We start from the raw sequence: 20,909 nt of genomic DNA on the forward strand, positions 1-20,909 counted from the left end.
TGAACTTGCGCGCGGATTGAATAACTCAAGAATTTAAAATTTATCGAAAGTTTCTTGAATATTTAATGATTGGAATATGTTGTTCAAATTTATCGAGCGGATCAAGACAGCTTTAAAAATTATTTCCTTAACCCTTTCAAGGCTGAAAATCATTTTTCGGCAAAACTTTATTTTTCCTTCAATTATTTTTATATTAATATTTTTTTAATTATAATATAATATAATACAATAAAAAGATAATATATATATATATTATATATATATTATATAATAAATATAATACAATATATAATGTAACATCGTATAACGTGGTTTCTCTATAATCATTTATATTTACATAACTGTATATAACACAATATATATATTACTTATACATATTTATATTATTTAACGCGTTTTTACGAAATTAATTTGGAAACAATCCTGTATAATTTGAAATTTTTAACGATACCGTTCACAGCATCAGAAAACTGAAAAGGGTTAATGAGCCTTATCCCTTAACTTGCTCTTACATTAATACATAATTACAGGTGCAAGCTATTCGTAATCCGCGGAACATGCTGACGAAGCACATTTTGATCTTGGAAAGCCCGTGGCCCGAAATCGATTTGCCGCAGGAAAGGGTGAATTACTCCCTAAGGGTTAATGAACGGGTTCATTAATGACGTACTAGGATGCGATCAGTTTTGCTCGAAAATGCCAAACGTTGTGATTAATGGATTAATTTTTCATTACTCCACGAATGCTCGATATACATCGAGATATGAAGGATCGATATGTCGCGTTTTTCTTGCAGATAATTTTTATATTCTCGCGCGATAATATATTTTTCTCTTAAATAACTTTTTTTCATATTTAAAACCAATCATTCTAATGAATTCTAAGAATGTCTCTTCCGGACACTCCCTTCAATAATTAAAATTTCCAATTCATATCTCATTGAAATTATGATTATGCTCGACATTCGAGAGATCATTTAATCAATAATTTAATCCGGAAAGAGAACTGCTACGTTCAACATTGGTTTCAATTACTTATAGCGTGAATGAATTATAATAAATTAGAATTTTCTTTCTTCTCACTCATAGAATTAAAGTCTTCGTAATGAGTAAAATATTTTCATTAATTTTATCAGAAGAAATTCCGTATTAGTAGTTGATTCTAAATCGGAGAAAATGACATGTTAATTTTATCAAAAATTTGAGATCGTTCCATTTGACAAGCATAATTTTCAATCACATAGACAGCAAGTTGTCTCGCGATGAGATCATGATGGAAAAACGGAGAAAAAAATCTTAATTAATTACAACGGGAAAAATTGCGTTTGTTCTAGCTGTTTATTTTTCACTTACAACCAGGAGTTACACGGTAACTTCTTCGGAAAATCTGCTTTTATCGTCGAGGTTGATAACTATGGCGTGTGTTCTAGCGTGGCCGGATTTGCTCCTGGATTTGTCCTTTAAGTCGCCCTCTTTACTATCCTTTCCGTGACACGCTTCCCTGTCGACCTCCTCGATGGCATGCTTCGAGGATGTCGACACGGCGATGTCTTTGTCAATTTTCTTCGATTCTGACATCTCATTATCCTTCGACGAATCCTGCGTATCCTTCCTCCCGAGTCCGTTTTTTTCAATGCACGCGCGACATCGATTCTCACCCTGAAAACCGTTTCCTACACAAAAATAAAATTACCTGTTCACAGACTCTGCAAAAGATGCAGCAAAATTAATAACATGAACAATCACAGAAAGAGAGAAAGAGAGAGAGAAAGGGATAAATAAATAAATAAAATTCCCATATTCAACCGGATATACATACATATCCGACTGAGTTGGAAATTTTATGTATTTATTCATCTCTCTCTACTTTTCCCTCTCTCTCTCTCTCTCTGTGAACGTTCATTATATACATATATGTATATTTCGATTTTTACAATAAATCTAATTGAACTAGGCAATTTTCGAGTAAGTTGTTTTATAATACCAATTATTCTCTTTTTCTCCTTGCATTTTTATGCGTCAGGAACAGCTTCCTTCCTAACGTTTCCTTTTGCGCCTTTTAATTTTCAACTTTAAAATGTAATAGTGTGAGTATTACACTTTTCTGACAGAAATTTTTTCTCACTATTTTTTTATCTCTCCCGCCTCCAGCGTCGCTTAAACTGCGTCCCTTAAATCTGTGCCATTTCCAAAACCGAAAAAATTTCTCTGATTTCATTTTCGACTGTTAGCTTCGAGCTCCGAATACGTTCGCATACAAATAAAACATTTTTTCCTCAATTCGCACAAAATTTTCGTCGGAAATTTTATTTCTGACTAATCTCGAAAAATGGTTACAGTACATATTTCACAATCCCGGCTGATTTTTTGCCATAAAATTCAACATGCGTTATTAAATGATCCGTTTTTAATTTTTTTTTCTCCTACCTGACCGATCCTGCTCTTGGCAAGCTTGTCCAAGGTTAGTTTCCTTCGTCGATTTGTCGAGATCGTTCGACTGAATGATGCTAGTCGAAATGACTTGAATGGTGGATACTTGAGCCTCGATACGATTCGAAGCATCCAGCATGGCCGCTAGCTTGCTTACTAGCTCCTGATTTCCTAATAAAATGTTCTTCTCCTTTAGGACTTCTAACTGGTTGAGCAAACGTCGAAACTCGTCCTTAAAAAGAGAAGTATCTCTTGCCCTTACCTTACATCTCTATAAGATGTTGAAGAGTTACAATTTTTAAGTTCTAAAGGTTCACAGACCTAAGACTTCTAGAATATGTTTCTAAAGCTTTAAAGAATTTTCTCGAAGTCTTAAGAAGTATTTTAATCCAAAATTTTTAAGATTCTAATGTTTCCTTTTTCAAGATTCTAATATTTCAAAGATTTTACAGCTCGAAAAAATTCATGAGATTCCAAGATATACCGCGAGAGACTGTGAAGTTTTAAAGCTTTAAGGTTTAAAGAGAATGCACACACTTTTCTTTTTAAAGTTTAAGGTTGTAAAACTTCAAGACTTCAACGATTTGTTTCTTTTTTTAAGGTCTTGCGACGCAAAGAACCGACCGTGTATAATATTATAAATAAAAATTCGCAATTTAAATCTACTAGATAATGTTTAACTAGGAGGAAGCGCACATGGCTTTAGGCTACGCTCCGGAGAGATCGGTAGATCCTGATGGATATAGATTTCGGCTTACCGTGGCGGAGTCGCTCTCTTCGGCGAAATTACCCTGCTGAAGCGATATCGAGTTGGTCTGGTTACTGGTGCCCTGCGGACGACTGCTTTTCCCCAGGAATTTGCCGGTCGCGCCGCAAAGTTTGCCGATCGTCTCTTCCTTCCCTCCGCCGCGGAACACCACGTAAGCCTTCGTTAAATGCGACGTATGTAACAACCAAACTTACGCAGCATCGGAATTTCTATTCAAGCTTAGTAGAGGGACTTGCGGTAATCTTGCACGAGAGTGAACCAAATGGAGAGCGAAACGGAAATTGCGCGATTTAATCGCATTTTCATGCCGATTGAATTTTACATACATATTTCAGCTTCATCTGATACTACCGCGATAATCTCGATTCTCTACTGCAATAAATCTCGAATAAAGAGAATGGTTCTCTACATATAACAAATTTACAGAGATTAAAATTCTATTTAATCAAATGTATATGTACATATATGGTTATGTATATACAATATTATTCCATTCTCATTTATTTCAAGCAAAATTGAAAATAAATAAATATTTCAAAATCAAATTTTTATTATTTTCGTTGTTCACTTTAAGCTTTTATTTATATAAAGCTTTCCACTGATATGTTAAATATTAAATATTTCAAAGATTACGAATCGAAAAAAAATTTTTTTAAAATTATTTTAAATATATAATAAAAATATCTGTCACTAAAAGTCTAGTCTTTAAAGTGTTTTGCGAATTATAATGAACGTGGTAACTTTACATACGAATCATTTAGTAAAAAAAAAAAAAAAAAAATATCGATCCTTCAAGCATCAACAACGCGCGCGTTGGACCGAGAGAGAGATATAACGCTATTGTCACAGTAATAAATGCAGATAAATAATATTTCTTACTTTACTGCCGAATATCAGGCACAGCAGCAATGTGACGGTAAGCTGGGTATGGCAGAAAAATATGATGTACAATAAATCCGGATTGGCCGGCGATTGCAGGAACAACCTGCAGCAACGGGAAAAGAAATTATTCAGAGCTGTTAGCCGCACGAAACGCTATCGTGACGTAAGAACGAAGAACCGCGCTATACGCGTGAGTTGTCCCAGATCTCTTCCGTTATTTTTATTTTTTTATTTTTTTCTCTCTCTCTTCAGCTCGAAAATATTCAAATTGCATTCCACCTGACATTAGATCGCGACGGGATGTTCCATATTTATTCGCGTCCAGATGCTCGTTTGACGGATTTCGGAAATGCTTTTTCCCTTGCGATAGAAAATCGAATGAAAGATTTCTCGATAGAGAAAGCGCTCGATTGACAAACCCCCTCCCTTCCAAAAAAAAAAACAGAATCTTTTGATTTTGCCCCAGTTTGAAAATGTATTGCCTCGCGCGATAAAATCATATGGTAAACATTTAAAATTTCAGTAAACCACAACTGCATCAAATTCTCTTGGAGAAAATATCAATTATAAATTCGTCAAAGAGAATCTGTCATTAAATTGCAGTTGAGCTGGGATTAATCCCTGAAGAGAATCGTTAACATGGAATTTACATTTAAAATAAGGACCGCTTTAAATGGATTTATATTATGCATTCCAAAGTTAAACTCTCGAAATGTGTAAATTTTGAAGCATTTAATTCGATTTAAATAAAGTTTATTGCATGTTGCATTTTTAAGCGCGCCGTAAACTCAAATAATTAAAAATAGTAACAATATCAAAATATATAATATTAATATTTCCCAAATGCGTTCAGAAACGAGTTCTCGATTAATTTTCACTTGCACGTATAATAATTATAAGCCTGATGATGTCTTGCGAACATTTATTAAAAAAAGAGAGAGAGAGATTGGTCATTTTATTTGGGAAAAAAAGACGATTTTATATAACTTACATTGAAACGTTGAGGAAGACTGATAGTAGAAATTCGTTGTAAATCGCCATTGAAATGAATCGACTCTCGTTAAACTCCGACGGAGTTTTTCTTACTACGATGCACAGGCGGATACCCCACACGAGGAACATCACCTCGACTGAAATCACGTGAAATTCCACAGTCACATTAGTTATACAATGGAAACGAAGCTTGATTTGTTTCACCCGAAAGTGTCCGGGGAGAGCCGTAGCTAGGCGTTATTTGCCCCAGTAACTGGAATTGCAATTTCCGTCTTCGGCTTACCACATTATATATGCACATATGTAAAAGTCAAAGTGTGAGAATGGCAATTCGCACCTAGTGCTCTTAGTTACGACTCTCCGTATAAATCAAAGGATCTAAGAAATCACAATGATCTGAATAATTGCGAGATTTTTCAAGAAAGAAACGTTTAAATCTCACGTGCATCTCTCCTCGTAGATGTATAATTAAAAATCTTCTTTTTATGTTACACGAAGAAATGCTAATAATCCCCGTACGATGTATCTATGTAATTTTTGCGGATGAAACCGTTTCTCTAGAGATTATATATTATTAGAAGAAACATATATGTATATGCGACGTCTCTTCTTGTTCTCTGACGGGACGAGAGCATAAAATAATCATGATACAAGCCAGTGTCTCTTCAAGCCGGTACATAAATTATCCATCTTGATTTAAAATCGCTATTCGACCATCTGCAGTATTACTAAATCAATATGGCTCATATGCGCACAACGCCTTCCACTGCATATTCCGCATATTATAACGTACCACTAATACGTTATGATGCTTCATAATGCCGTATTAACCGCAAACGTATGCATAACAACGCGTTATACCCTCCCTCTCTCTCTCTCTAAATGTCTAATTTAATATAAATTGATTCCATATATTGCCCACAATCACGAGAGCAATTTCCCGTTCGAAAGATGGGCGTTACGTATAACAGAGATTCAGTAAATATTTCACCTATGCAGATATACGCACGAGACTGATAGCGGAGATGGGATAATGCGGACTAATGCGGTTGCCTGCCGCGTATAATACAGGAACTTATGGATACGGACGAAGCGCGAGGGTACAGTGAGATGAATGTCCACTTTCACGCCTCATTTACCGTCATGTCTCCCAGAAGTATCTTTTTTTTTTTTCTTTCTCCCCTTCTCACTAAACAAGATTCTCTTCGAGAGAAGCAAATTCGGGGTAAAATTCCACGATTTATTTCGTGCGCCATCCATCTTCGTAGTCTCTTAACTTTCAACATTGAACATTTTGGCAAATAAGGAGGCCGAGACACCCCACTCTGTTAAAATAACATTGACTAAAGTGGTTCGAGGTTTTTAATTCATCAAAGCTCTTTACAACTTTCGATCGCATTCTCATCTACATCTTTTGGCGCACGCGGGATCGATCATATCGTAAAAGCAAAGTTAATTCGTACCGCGTCTACTGTACTTCCCGTATATTATATGTACCGGCTGGCTCTATCGCGTACATATATCACTAGAGCGATACGGTTTACGATATAGATTACCGGAGAGATGCGCAGTATCGAGAGACAGCGTGCAGTTAAGGGGATTAAGCTGGTCAATGTCTCTTTTTATGCATATGTAACATATATATATTTTATAATAATTAATAACTCCTTATATTTTAATAAATATATATATTTTTTATAATATACAATATATATCATATGTATAAAAAGAGACAGCAATTCATATATATGTATATAAATTAAAATAATAAATATATTAAAATAGTAAATCAAAAAGACTCTGATATAATAAATACAAATTTAGATATGAAAAGGATTAATAAGAGCCAGGCGTCTGTACTTATTTTGAGCGTTTCGGTCCTTTCTTTGGACTATCCTCAATATATCAATTAATAAAAAAACCACATCCCCGTATCCTACAGCCCTGATAAATTCTCACAGCGAGCGAAAACGAGATAAAGAACAAAGGACGAACATTCTTTGCTGAGGATGGTCCAAAAGAAGGACCGAAACGTTCAAAATAAGTATAGAGGAATTTAAAAATAATTTCGTTGCATCTAATATCTGTGTATAGCTTTTACTAGCCCTTTTCATACCTAAATTTGTATTTATATATATATATATATATATATATATATATATATATTGTAGATATATAAATGGCAATAAAACTCACGAGTAGTGAAACTGTGGTCCCACCAGTCAGTTCGGCAGAGATAGGCTTTGAGATCATCGGCGGTCCGCGCGACGATCACGACGGGCGGCGCGACCAGTGTCCTTATGCTCAGGAACACGCTGAATGTCAGGACGATGATGCCGAGACGCTTCAGCAGACTCGCGTCCGTTATTTTTACGGCCTTTGCTGATTTTACTCGGAAGATCACGGATATCCTGCGACCAAAACATTCACAATTCTTCCGTTTTTTTAATTTCCATATTTTTAATTTCCATTTGTTCAATTTCCATTTTTTTCAATTTCCATTTTCTCAATTTCCGTTCTTATATCTTTCCAATTAATAAACTGTTTTAAATTCTTTGCGAAAAGTTACACGTACGTAATATATTAATAAAATTGATTGATAATCAAGAAACGTTAATTTAATTGCAAAATTAATTCAGCTAAAGAGAGAAACTTTGAAAGATATATAATAAAAAAAAAATGCAAAACCAAAATACATTTATCGTACCCATATTTAAAGCGCTGTATGTCTGTAAATGAGAGAAAAATTTACGAAAATGTCGGAAATGTAGAAATAAAAATTGATATTAAAATGAAACATGTCGAAGTAAATAAATATGCAAGAGAGGAGGTACGCAATATTATACATACATAAATTTGATGAGCAACACAATATTGGCGAAAAAGGAAGGGACGATATTTATTTACTCGCAGAGATAAATAAAGAGAGACGAGTGCAGTCGCATAAAACGACCGAAATAATGCCATCGAGGTAAAAAGTATATACACTTACCGCCACGTTTTGAGCATTAGTGCCCCGTATGTGAGAGAAAAGCCAATTTCTCGTAGCCATACGCGCACGGTGCACGTGATGATGTTTGGCCTGGGGTACATAACTATGGTCTGCAAAATAAGAGCAAAATGTGCGTGATGTCCTCTGCAAAGCGATGTTGCGCGAAACACTATATATATCGGCGCGATTACGTGACACACATCTCTGTCCCTTTATTATTTATCCATAATCTCATTCCTATTAGCCGTATGAATTTTATAGTGACGTTATTTCGATAAGTTCGCCCCGGCAAATTTATTCGCCGCAATATACATATATAATTACTTAATTAAAATTAAATATTTAAAGCCTCGCGCGCTTTGAATACGCCCTTTTGAAATTGCCGAAAACCATTGATTTCCTATCGAGTTCTTGCCTAAATATGTTCTAGAGAGAGAGAGAGAGAGATATCAAAATGTATCATTAATGAATATCCAAATGTCTAAAATTTAACAGAATTTATATTTAATATATAGTAAAAATAAAAATATACGTACACGTATACAAACATAGCATAATATAGAAGTAAAAATCGCATATTTATTAAAATTTTATCGCACATATTCTGATGCATGAATTTTTAAAGGTTTATTTTATGCTTGAATTTTTTGAAAATGTTAATTCATTATTAGCCAAGCTGTTTTCCAAGCTGGAAGATGGAAAATGAAGATGAGAGAGTACCGTTATTATTTTTCGTTTTGTCGTACTGCTGTTTAATTGTTTGTTGAAATTATGTTAAGATGCTTATAGAGAAAAGACTGTCATTATCATCCTTATGAAAATTTGTCATAAAAATAATGTGAATAATATCAAAGGAGGTCTGCTGTGAAAAGTTGGGATAGAGTTAAAAAAAAAAGAATAAAATTTTCGCTGAACGAGCACTTCGCAGCGATTTTTCTCTTGTGTAACATGAAGCTCTGGCATGAAGCCACCGTGTAAAAATTTCGGACTCTAGTACGCATACTTACATAGACAAATTATAAATTCCGAGAGACTAATAATTTTACAGAAAAAAATGGTGGAAAAGAAAGAGACTCCTTGTTTTTCCTATCTCTATGTACAATATTTTGTATATCTATATAATATATAGAAATATAATCTATAGAATATATAATCTATAGAAATATAAAATATAAAAACAATATATTTTAATAACCAGAGAACAAACACATTTTACATATCTGTATTTTATGTGTTATTATTATAAAATATTCATATTTATAAAATATATAATTACATAAAATAAACATTTAAAACATTTATATACCTATATAATAAAAAATATTAAAAGAAATATTTATATAAATTATATATATATATATATACAGAATGATTTAAAAATGTTACAAGTAATGTTTTCAAAAATTACAAGAACGCGAAATTCTTTTCTACTGTTTTCTACGATTTATTGGAAATCTTTATGAAGCAAAACAAGAGTTGCTGCCCAATAGGAAGATAGAAAAGCATCGTTATTTTTTACTCATGTTAAAATAATTTATATATAAATAAAAAATAGGAATCAATTTAGATCACGGTAAAAAAGATTCTTCATCTGTAAAAAATATTAAAATAAGACATTAATTAAAAGTGAAAAAATTGAATAAGAGATATTTTATCCTGATACACATTCTGTGTTGTATAAAATATAAAAATTGTCGTAAAATATTCATCTTCCGACTAAACTAGACTTTTAATCTTAATGCTTTTATACATAGAGTAATGAAAAGTATCGATTTCTGATAGGTTTTAAAACGAGTTGCGGCGATAAAATGTAAAAAAATCAAGATCCAATGATATGAGGTGTTAACTTTACGTTCTCGTTATACAATATTTGATAATAACTTTTCCAGTTTTACTTTTATCGTTTCGAGTATCGATTACGAAAATGTTTTGGGAGAGAAAGAGAATCCCTCCGTCTCTCTCTCCGTCAACCGTATCGAATTATTTATTCTAAAAATATACAAGTGAATTTTTTTTCTCTCTCTTGCGAGAAATAATTGCTCCCGAGAGACAATTCCTGCTTTTACGTTTCAAAAATTAAGCTGACGCTCGAGCTTTGCGAAATATTACAAAGTTCTGTGATGAAACAGTTCTCTTAATAAGGTACTCTTAGGACGAGAAAGGAAACGGCGGAATAAGGAGAAATATTATAAGCCGCTCGCATCACGCACCGCAAAATTCGATGGCGGCGTCTCATCTCCTCGGATTTTCCGAGCTGTATCATACGATTTACACGACGACATTCTCTCGGCACTCGGCAAAGATATAATATTGAAGTTTAGCGAGAAATGGAAAGCGCGTACCTTCATAAGCGGGCAAACGACGTCTCATTAAGAATAGCAGTACGAGTTTAAGTGAAGCCATCCGGGAGTTCGTACCTCGTAAGAGCAAACATTACGTAGGCACGTTACCTCCTTATGGACGAGTTCCCTCCCAAGTTAAAGCACTCGAAATATCTGAACCGCAAACGTTGATACTAACCCTTATTTATGGACGGGCTATTACTTCGGCGAGAAAAAGCACCTTGTCATCTTGACAGAATAGGTCATATTGCGAATGACTCTTACACGTGACGCCTCGAACATAACGACAGAGATTTCAATATCGGAGAAAATCTCTGAACGCGTCTTTACGAATGTTTCCCTTACAAATTTGTATCGCCATCAGTATCAGTTTCATTATTCTCATTTTATATAATTGCGTACGATAATTTCTGATTTAATATTTCTCAGTTTAATTAATTAGTTCAAATAGGACCGAAAACATAAAATTGCAGAATTTGTTAGAAACAAATTTGTTGTCACTTGAGTCAAACTTTCTTAGCAAATTCTGCAGTCTTACATGTGCTTGATAAAGTTTACCCCGTAGTGATATCATACAACTACTACTACTACTGCTATACAAACATTTCTCATAAATGCTAAGTGTTTCAATTAACTCTTATTAAATTACTATAATTTATTTTGTAACAGATGTTTCATGATAATATAATAAAGATAATATAATCTGTACATTTAAGACAATTTATATAATATATATATATATTTTTAATGTGCATAATCAATAACAAAATAATATAATAACATTCCCCGATTATTCCTTGTTCTAAAATTCTCCTAAGAATATTAAATTAAAAAATATATTCAAGAAATCTTTTTAATTATTTTTTTATAAGAAAAACTTATCTGAAACATTTGATACATATAGCAACGGATGTAAAAAAAATTCATTTATTTATATTGCGAGGACCAAATTTTTCCCTCCCAAATATAATTTCACACTTTTAATCCAATTTGCTGCAACGATTATTTTTAATTTCATTTTTTTATATAAATTTTAAATAAATTTGTTATATTTCCCGCGTAATGTCATATGTATTTGTTCGCTACACGTGTATATGTGTACATATATGCGGTGAAAAATATAAAATTAAATGACACATCTTTGCAATTGAAAGCCATCAATTAAATATTTCTTACGGCTTCTCAATGTCTTAAACAAATACCTTCCATAGATCTTGTTGTCATCTGAGAGCAAAGAGAGTACGCGAACACGCGAACGAGTACGTGAGGAAAATTCCCGGAATTTACGTTTATACAAATGACTTGTCGTCTACGAAATCGTCCCAGATTCGATAAAGCAGGTTTGTGAAATGTGATAGAAATTCCGCTATCAACCCGATATATCACGTAAGAACGTGCGCGGAATATAGCGCACATAGAGTTACAGCAGCTGTCAAAATCCAGAAACAACCTAAATGCGATATACCCTGAATTATTTTGTCCTACGTGATCTATGCGGTAGACAGCTACCGCCGCAATCGCGGAAACATGTCTCTCATCGGATAATAATCCAGCGTAATAAGCATTATAATCACGAATAGCGATAGCTCCTCTCTTCACGTCGCTGACGTGAGAATGTAAGGCGTCGTCGCTTCGGAGGAAAATCTAATTCACAACTTAATCCCGAAAGATATATCCGATTTAATGTGATATATCCGCGAAATATATTTCGTATTGCAAAATAAGTCGAAAAGTCAGAATAAAAATCCCGCCAAGAATCGGTCCGCGTCGATCAAAATCACGTCTTCACGCGGCTTCAAGCGGATGGACGGATAGTTACATCCCGTATATCCGCTTTAATTAGCCAAATGTACGGGTCATTAATAATTGGTGAATACACGTACTCGCGCCCCCGATATGGGGAATCATGCGTTATCGTAATTGGCGTACAGGGAGCGCGTGCATACATTAGGGGTTACTACTAGTACCTAGTCGCAACAGATGCGGTTACAGCTGGCGAGAGAGGGTCGGATGCTGCGGCGACGACGACGACGACGACGACGACGACGACGACGACGACGTCGCGTCGTCTCCGCCCGCACGTGAGAAAGCTTTGTTATCGGAGTCCCTCTCGGGTGCGGTGCGACGTAACGTCGACCCTCTCATGAATATGAAACACGACTGGGAAACGCGCGCGACGGCGACGACGTATACTTACTTACCGTGCAGTAGATGAAGAAGGCGCCCAGGACGATCACGCGCAACAAAACCGGGCTGGCCGCCCGCACCACCTGCAACAAATCATTTCACTCGTGAAAATCACGCGCCGCTGGATGCCTTTGTTCGCGCCGATATTACCAGCCGGATGCCCCCGGAAATGCGTAAATAAAATAAGCGCCAGGGAGAGGCCAACCCCAACGGAAGATCCTTCTTTTTATCCGAGATTCTCTCAACTGACGAGAATTACGGATTGAAATATATCTTTCCATATACTTTCTTACATACCCTTTGGCTTTTGTAAAATCTGGGGAGTTTTTCATGTAATAATGTATTCATATCAGGGATCCGGACCGAAACCAAATTAGAGTTCGGTTTCGGTTACGGTTTAATAAAATATTTAATAACTGTTCCGGTTCCAGTTTCGGTTTTTTGATAAATAAAGGAAACAGAAATCGTTTAAATTACGATTTTTTCGGTCACGGTTCCGGTTTTTAAAATTTTTACTTTTTGTTTTTCTAATTATTAATTTCTAAATTATTGCTTTAAAAAATTATTATTAATTTTTATGACATAAGTAAACAGCACTTCATATTATACATGAAAATATATATATGTATCTATATTATATATATACATATATATAACGGAAAACACACTATCCTCACAACTATCGTTATTGCGATAATACATGTATTTCAGAACATTTAAAAAATAATTTATTTTTGTATTGCACTGCACTTCAAGGAAGCAGTTATCATGACATTTCCGTCATTTGCGCAAAAATAGAAAAAAACTATCGAAAAGAACCGTAAACCGAAAATAATTTAATGGTCCGGTTATATAGTTCCGATGTTTATAAATTTAATAGAATTTCAATACGGTTTCGGTTCTACTAAAAACACGATTATGGAACGGTTATCGGTTTTGGTTCCGGTTCGGTCCGGGTCCCTGATTCATATATTATTTTTTTAACTCTTAAATTTTTAATTCGACAAACGTAAAATCGATATGTAATTAGGAAAGTCATAGGTAATTTCGCTTTTTCAATTATTTATCCCTAGAAATTCATAGAAATTGCCGGCATAATCAATCCCATTTATTTTTCAAGGTATTACTAAAACATGAAATTTCTCAATACTGCATTCCATGTTATCCATTATTTAAGAGTATTTCTTTAAAACTCTGAACTGAACGAAAATTACGGGTTGACTAAAATATGTCTACTTTCCATATACTTTCCATATATTTTCTATGGCCCATATTCTGGATCTTCTTTTATCGATAAAGGCGCTTTTAAGCATATAGTTTCTGTTACAGAAACTGTATGCTTAAAAGTGCTTTTATCGATAAAAGAAGATCCAGAATATAAACCTATGTATCTTTTGGCTTTTCTAAAATTTTGGGAGTTTTTCGTATAATATAATATATTCGTTTATTATTTCTTGAACTCTTAAATTCTTAATTTGACAAACGTAAAATCAATATGTAATGAAGAAACTCATAGATAATTTTTGCTTTTTTAATGATCCGTATAAATTTAATTGCCGGCATAATTAACCACATTTATTTTTCAAACTGTTATCAAAACATGGGGCTTTCTCAATGCCGCGTATTCCATGTTATCCGTTATTTAAGAGTATTTCTCCCCCTTTCCCTCTCTGAATGCTTTATTTATGTTGCCAGCTGTTTCCGCAACACATTGTGCGCTACAAAGTTTATATTCAAAATATATATGTTTATTACGCATACAGATGAATAGGAAATGTGTAGCATGTTCACTATTCGTAGAGCTGATTTTGTTTTATATATGCATACATATACATATATGCAGGGTTGGGCAGATATGTATCTTAAAGTATCTGAGATACGTATTTAGATATGTATCTTATTTAAATACAGTATTTAAATATCGAATAATCAAGTATCTTGAATTTTGTAATTAATTATTTAATCTAAATGTATCTTGTATTTAAATGTATTTATGTAATTACATTATTATCCCACGTGTGAAAAAGGCGTTTATAAAATTGTTTTTTTTTTTTTTTTGCGGGATTTATACATTCGCCTACTCGTGGCCTTCTATCTGACAAAATGTTTGAAACATTGGTATTTTTAAAAGGCAATAAGAATTACCAAAGTTATAGTTTGTAGTGATGATAAATAAATAGAGTATACTCTATGTCTATGTATACTGTATTGAAAAACCTATACTTAAATTACTATAATATATATGCTATTATATATATATATATATAATATATAAATTATATAATATATGCCATTATGTCTATTATTTTAATTATTATTATTTTACGAAGTTTAAAGTTAAAATAAATGAACTTATCTCTCTTTCAAAGTGCTGATTTTACTTTTGATTCTATTTTCATACAATTCTACTTTCAATATATAATCAGGAAATTTGAAGAATAATTGTATTTAAAAGTATTTATAAATGTATTTAATTACAATTAGTATTTAAATATATGTCAAAACCAAAGTATTTAAATAGTATTTAAATATATATCAAAAAGTATCTTGTATCTTGTATTTAAATATTTTGTTTTGAAGTATCTGCCCAACCCTGCATATATGTATATACACACAATTTATTTATTTAGTTATGGAGACTATAACGAAAGCATGATTTTCACGATATTTCTTTCGGACAACTAGCTTGTTTAAAAGTCGGGAAAAAGTGGCTGGCAAAAAGATAATCAAAATTATGCACGCTGCTGCTGAAAATATTTTTAAATGAAGATACGCTAGAATATTCTCATCTTGTAAACCTCACATAAAATGTTTCTCTCTTCTTTTACTTTACCAAGATATTCAATTAGTACTTGTGAAAGAATTTTATATGTCGAAAAGATTTTCATATATGCCACAATCGCGTGTGTTGCAAGATTTGTCATAAAGAACAGAGAAATCTTTGAAGAAAAAAAATAATATATGTGAAAAGCAAATGTGTGTAAAGCAATCATTTTTCGAGCGTTATTTATATTTTTTAACCATTCGTAATACACTCGGGATATATGTACCTTATAAAGTACTTATATAAGTATCGCGCTTGAATTTTTTGCCGATGTTGCAAACGCGAAACCTTATTACAGTATCGCTCGGCAAACATGACCTTTGAGATTATCTGAAACCCTGTCCGTGAATTACTTAAAAAGCGGCATGCAAATACACGCGACGTTCTTCTTTCGCTTTTTTAATTTTTTTGCGAAAAAAAAGTTGGAAGATAGCGCGCGATATACCATCAGCTTGGAATATTTTAACTCGGCTAACGTGCGCGACGCGAAATGAAGCACGCTAGTCTTGCACCGCTATCTCAAAAAAACGTGACAACTTTTTTACTAGTCATCAACACACAACACGCCTGCGGCTAATGAAGAAAAGCCTCGTCGTGTAAAAACGACGTTTAATTCATCAATAGAAAAAAAAACCTCTGTACGCGAGAATAGCCTAGAGATTTGGATTTTCACTCACGCTCTCTCGCGCGACTCATAAATTACTTAGAGATTTCTCTTGAAAGAAAATCGATGCTAATGAAGATGGAACTTCGTGTATACATATTATACAATTACAAGTACAATAAGAGTCTCGTTAAACACGCGATAATAGTATACCTCTGACGAACAGAGAACGTTTACAGAACGTTTTGCATACAGCTCGCGACGGGGCGGCTTTATTCAAGTTTGCCTTATTATTACCGCCAACTGAAATTCTTCGAAAGCCGATAATGTGACGTGGTATATATACATACAAATGCCACGTACCACACGTTTCATCCATTTGCGCTTTCATACGATATGCAAGAAGCGTGCCGAGGTAAAGGAAAGGTCGCGAGATGGGAAACGCCGCAAAATCCGCCGCAGCGCGGAATATACCGAGGGGGAAGATAGAGGGAGAAAGAGAGATAGAGAATAATAGCGAATAAAGCGAGTTAAAGTTCATCTTCTCTTCCTCCCTCTGACCCCGCAACAAAGCTAATTTCCCGTTCGCGTGTCCCGCGACTGTTTCATTCGCGCTCTCTCTCTCTCTCTCTCTCTCTCTCTCTCTTCTCTAGGACTTATTTGTTGCTTCCGTTTCCGCCCAGTTTTCCACCACCGCGTATGTTCCATCTTGCGTGGAACCCCTGACAAAAATAGGAATAGAAAAGAAAGAAAGAGAGACGCTACTGTGCGAGTCCTCTCTTTAATCTTCTCCTCTCCTGAATCGCACAGGCTATTAGCGCTACTATATAAGAGATAAAAGTGCAGCTTCCCTTTTCGCAAGAGGCGATTTACACGAATTACCGAAGCGGTAAGTTCAGGAAGGATATATATCTGCAGTTCGCCAACTTCGGTCCGGAGACGAATCTACCGTAACGAGCTCTCTCTCTCTCTTTCTTTCTCTCATTCCAACGAAAAACGATCATCCTAACTTTGAGGCTTCAACGAACGAAACATCGAAATATTTTTCTCGAAATTTACTTTCTTCAAGCGCGTATACTATATGAAAGAGGGCAAATTAGAAATAATCTTCTTCCTTTTCCTTCTCTCTCTTTTTTTTTATGTCCTTTTCTTTTTACGTGAAATCAATTAGTGTTCCTTGAGTTGCGGATAATTAATAGAAACTTAAATTTCAAAACTTAATAGCAGTTAAATCCCGGAAAATTCCCGGACTAATGTTGCATCAAATAATAATATAATTGAAACTCGCACAATTTACGGTGTAAACCTTGGATATTATTATTGTACAAAATTGCGAGCATAAATTTGGACAGGGTATAACGGAATTAAGCGTTACTTGTAACATAAACTAATAACATCGCGGTTAGAGAGGATATATATATATATATATATCCGCGGTTAAAGAGCGGGCTAATTTACGCTAGATTTCGCGAGTGACATTTCGGAGAGTGACACTTCAAATCCGCGAGATCTTTATATAGATGTTAGAATTTCTCAAAATATATATAGATAAACGTATTACAATTTGACACATTATTTTCGTTTTATTTCATCAAGGGACTCCACTTTCCGCTCCCTTTTGACTCCCTCTCTTCTCTCTTCTCTCAATGAAGTAATTTCAAATGGAAGCAACGCTTTTGCTTCGTTGAAAAAAAAGCCGCAAGTTAGATGGAGTTTGCGTGAATTCCGCGAGCCCGTTTTATAATGCGCGCAAGTTCCATTAATCTGATTTCGAGATAATCCACGCTGCGTCTACGGATGCGGACGATTATTACTCTCTCTCTCTCTCGTCGTGTGTGCTGGGAGATATATACTGCGAATATACATATATATATACGAGTATAAACCATCTGCCGCTTCATAAGACAGATTACGCCGCGATATTAAGCTTGTATATCGTGACTCGAATATGGCTGCTTGCAGAAGGACAGTCGAATGACCGAATTTGCTAGTGCTAAGCCCGCTTCGGCTCGTTTATCTTCCAACTCAGATTTATTAATGGCGCCATTAAGGGAAAGAAGAAAGCGATTATCTCATTCTCCTCGTCTCTTTGCCTCGTCATTTAAATCGAATTAAAACATGCTTTACTCTAATTACGTCATACGTAATTAAGTCATTAATCTTGGTCTTTTCATTATTTCTTTAATTACCATGGGACAACTTAATAAACTATAATGATAATTCCGAGGAGAGAAGAGAAACACTTTATACAATTGATTTTAGTATAGAATTAACAATCGTTGCACACACAAAGCCTTTCAATTTCTTCCAAGATATTTTAATCTCTCATATTTTTTTCTTCATATTTATTTAATTTTTTATTAAAATTACTTTTCAATTTTTTTAAAAGATTGCTCTCTTCTTGTTCTACTAGTATGGGAATAGTGTAAAGGAATTCTTTGATCAACCTAATGCCTCTTTTTCATTTCGCATCGTTTTTCACGTCAGCTTTATAGAAGACGCCTCGCGATTTTTAACTTCTTCAAGGATATTGATGACATATGTTTACTTTTAATATATAAAATCCATTCGCAAATAAGAATGTTAATCTTAATGCACAATGGCCATATATATGTATATTATTTTTCTCCAAGATTTTGATTATTTTTAATTTTTTAATTATTTTTTTCTGTTTTGTTTAATAATTATAAATGTACAGTTATTCAAAATAATTCATCTGATTTCAAATGATTATATTTTTGAAGTTTATACATACTGATACATCAATAAAAAAAACTATCCAAGTTTTGTCTTTCACCTTCTCTTTTACACGAGCAACATCGAGGCGATAGTCCTTCTGTACTCTAGCGTATCCGTTGTCACCGACTCCACAGCTGTAACAATGCGATTTTTGAGTTTATCCAAAGGGTTGTGGCACGTACATAGCATTTTTAACGTATCCCCAAAAGAAAAAGTGATACCTCACGATTTGGTGCCCTAGGTCACCGGATCTTACGCGACTTTTTCTTTTAGGGATACGTTTTAAGGATGCTGTATACGTGCCATCATCGCAACCCTGGATGAGCTCAAAAAAATCGCATTGTCAAGGAAAGTCACATCGAGCATTTATAAGCTTTAAAAAGCTTTAAAGATATATAGTGAAATCGGACGGAATTTTGTACTCTCTGTGTATTTTGAATAGATATAATTGAAAAAAGAGATAAATCAATTTTTTTCCGACTTCCATAGATCCATCCCTGAAGAGGCTAATGCGCGGAATCCTCGGGACACGTCGCGTGTTTTACGGGCTCGGATTTCATCTGTCGAGAATTAAGAGGCAGAGAGAGAGAGAGAGAGAGAGAGAGAGCTTCCAACCCGCCACGTGCGCGCGGCGACAGTTCGCCGCCACCAATTTCGGAATTACGGTGACAGTACACCACGGAAAATCTGGCCGTTTCTCTGGCGCGAGATTCAACGAGAGGGATACACATTCACACACAGACACAGAGAGAGAGAGAGAGAGAGTGGCGCGTCGTAACTTTCGCGAAATTATCGTCGAAAACGCGCGCGACAGAGTTTCCGGCTACTTTGGCGCTCGCCGCGCTTTCAATCAAAATGAATCCTCGCGAGAGGATCATTCACGTCGCTTTTTCGCATTCACGGTGTCGCGAGTATCTCTCGAAAAGCGGGATATTCGCGGGGATGATTTATACCTGCTCCCGCGCGTAATCTCTCTCTCATCCGTAATCTGACGCTGCGAGATTTTAAAGACGCGGGACCGGCAAAGGTCCCGATATTATCCCCAGCGTCGCAATTTCCGCGTTCCGAGAGAGAGTGTTCCGTACCTTTTTGAATTTAAAGGATGCACCTTAATGAAGAAAACGAAATTATGCAACTCGTCCGCAAAAACGCAAAACTGTATAATTAGCTCGAGGGAAAATTAGTCTGACAGACGAAAGGAGGAGAGGGATGAGAGGGGGGAGGAAAAGTTTTCGATATAAATCATTTTACGGATTTTCACCGATTATACTTTCCGCAAAGTTGAATTCATAAGCCACTTTTTTTTTTTTTTTTTGCTAAATGGCGATGTTCCAGGAGTCATTAGCGTTGCAAAAACTTTGGGGAGCTTGCATGTCGTTATTGCGTTAATTAGTGTCGGCTACTCCCTTGGTACGTCTTTGATATCCGGACGAGCCAAACGACAGCCTTCGCAAAGGCAGGAACTGAGGTGCTATTTCACGCGAACCCAAGGGCTTGGTGAATAAGAGAGGGGGCCGAAGAAGAAGAAGGGGGGTCAGAAGGGCTAATTAACACCTTGCGGTTGAAAGCAACCGTGCCTTTTAATACGGAAAGTGGGCGCAATTTTATTCAAGGAGTTGATAACGAAGAAGGAAGTCCAATAGCCGATTCAAAGTAAACGCTTAATCGAAAAACGGATTTGCCACTGAATGCGGGGCGTTCTTCATCAAAAGCTCTATATATTCCGCTCTATATTTATTTACCCGTTCGATCTATTCGCGTCAAACTTTACATTCATATATACTCATCTGTTTTTCATCACTCGAAAATATATATTAATAAATCTGGCTAAATAATATCGAATTATTGGAATAATTTAGTATTCTGAATAAATTACTATTATGAATAACGAATAATTGTGTGGAGAGGTACAAAATAATTTATTTCATTAAATAAAAATAAAATCGAATGTTTGAATAATTATTTAAATAATGTCCCGATCAACACGCACAGAGATCGTCGTATTCGAATAATTCCCATCTCCGGCACAAACCTCGCAATCGCGAAATATACAAGCATCGTGACATAATTATTGGGTCGCGAGACACACTCGTTCATCAGATAGCGTTTAAAGGGACCCTCTCGTACACGATCTCCGGCTAGCTTTAT

At 34.9% G+C, this 20,909-nt stretch overlaps 1 protein-coding gene across 4 annotated transcripts in view; it reads right to left on the minus strand.

Moving 5' to 3' along the window:
• Positions 1-313: 313 nt before the first annotated feature.
• Positions 314-20,909, minus strand: part of LOC145939655 (uncharacterized) — a 93,625-nt gene continuing 73,029 nt past the window's right edge. For 3 of the 4 annotated variants that reach the window (XM_083044123.1, XM_083044124.1, XM_083044122.1), the window contains 8 exons: positions 12,609-12,677; positions 8,066-8,175; positions 7,270-7,484; positions 5,072-5,210; positions 4,078-4,183; positions 3,188-3,355; positions 2,427-2,661; positions 314-1,672 (listed from right to left, as the gene is read on the minus strand). In XM_083044123.1, the coding sequence (XP_082900249.1) occupies positions 1,362-1,672; positions 2,427-2,661; positions 3,188-3,355; positions 4,078-4,183; positions 5,072-5,210; positions 7,270-7,484; positions 8,066-8,175; positions 12,609-12,677 (1,353 nt within the window). In that variant the 3' untranslated portion in view covers positions 314-1,361. The remainder of the gene's footprint in view (positions 1,673-2,426; positions 2,662-3,187; positions 3,356-4,077; positions 4,184-5,071; positions 5,211-7,269; positions 7,485-8,065; positions 8,176-12,608; positions 12,678-20,909) is intronic. The other variant, XM_083044125.1, reaches the window with a different exon arrangement.

Source organism: Prenolepis imparis, unplaced genomic scaffold (genome assembly GCF_030444845.1).
Source record: "Prenolepis imparis isolate NDT839.2.m4 unplaced genomic scaffold, iyPreImpa1.0 SCAF_8, whole genome shotgun sequence".
NCBI classification, from domain to species: Eukaryota; Metazoa; Arthropoda; class Insecta; order Hymenoptera; family Formicidae; genus Prenolepis; species Prenolepis imparis.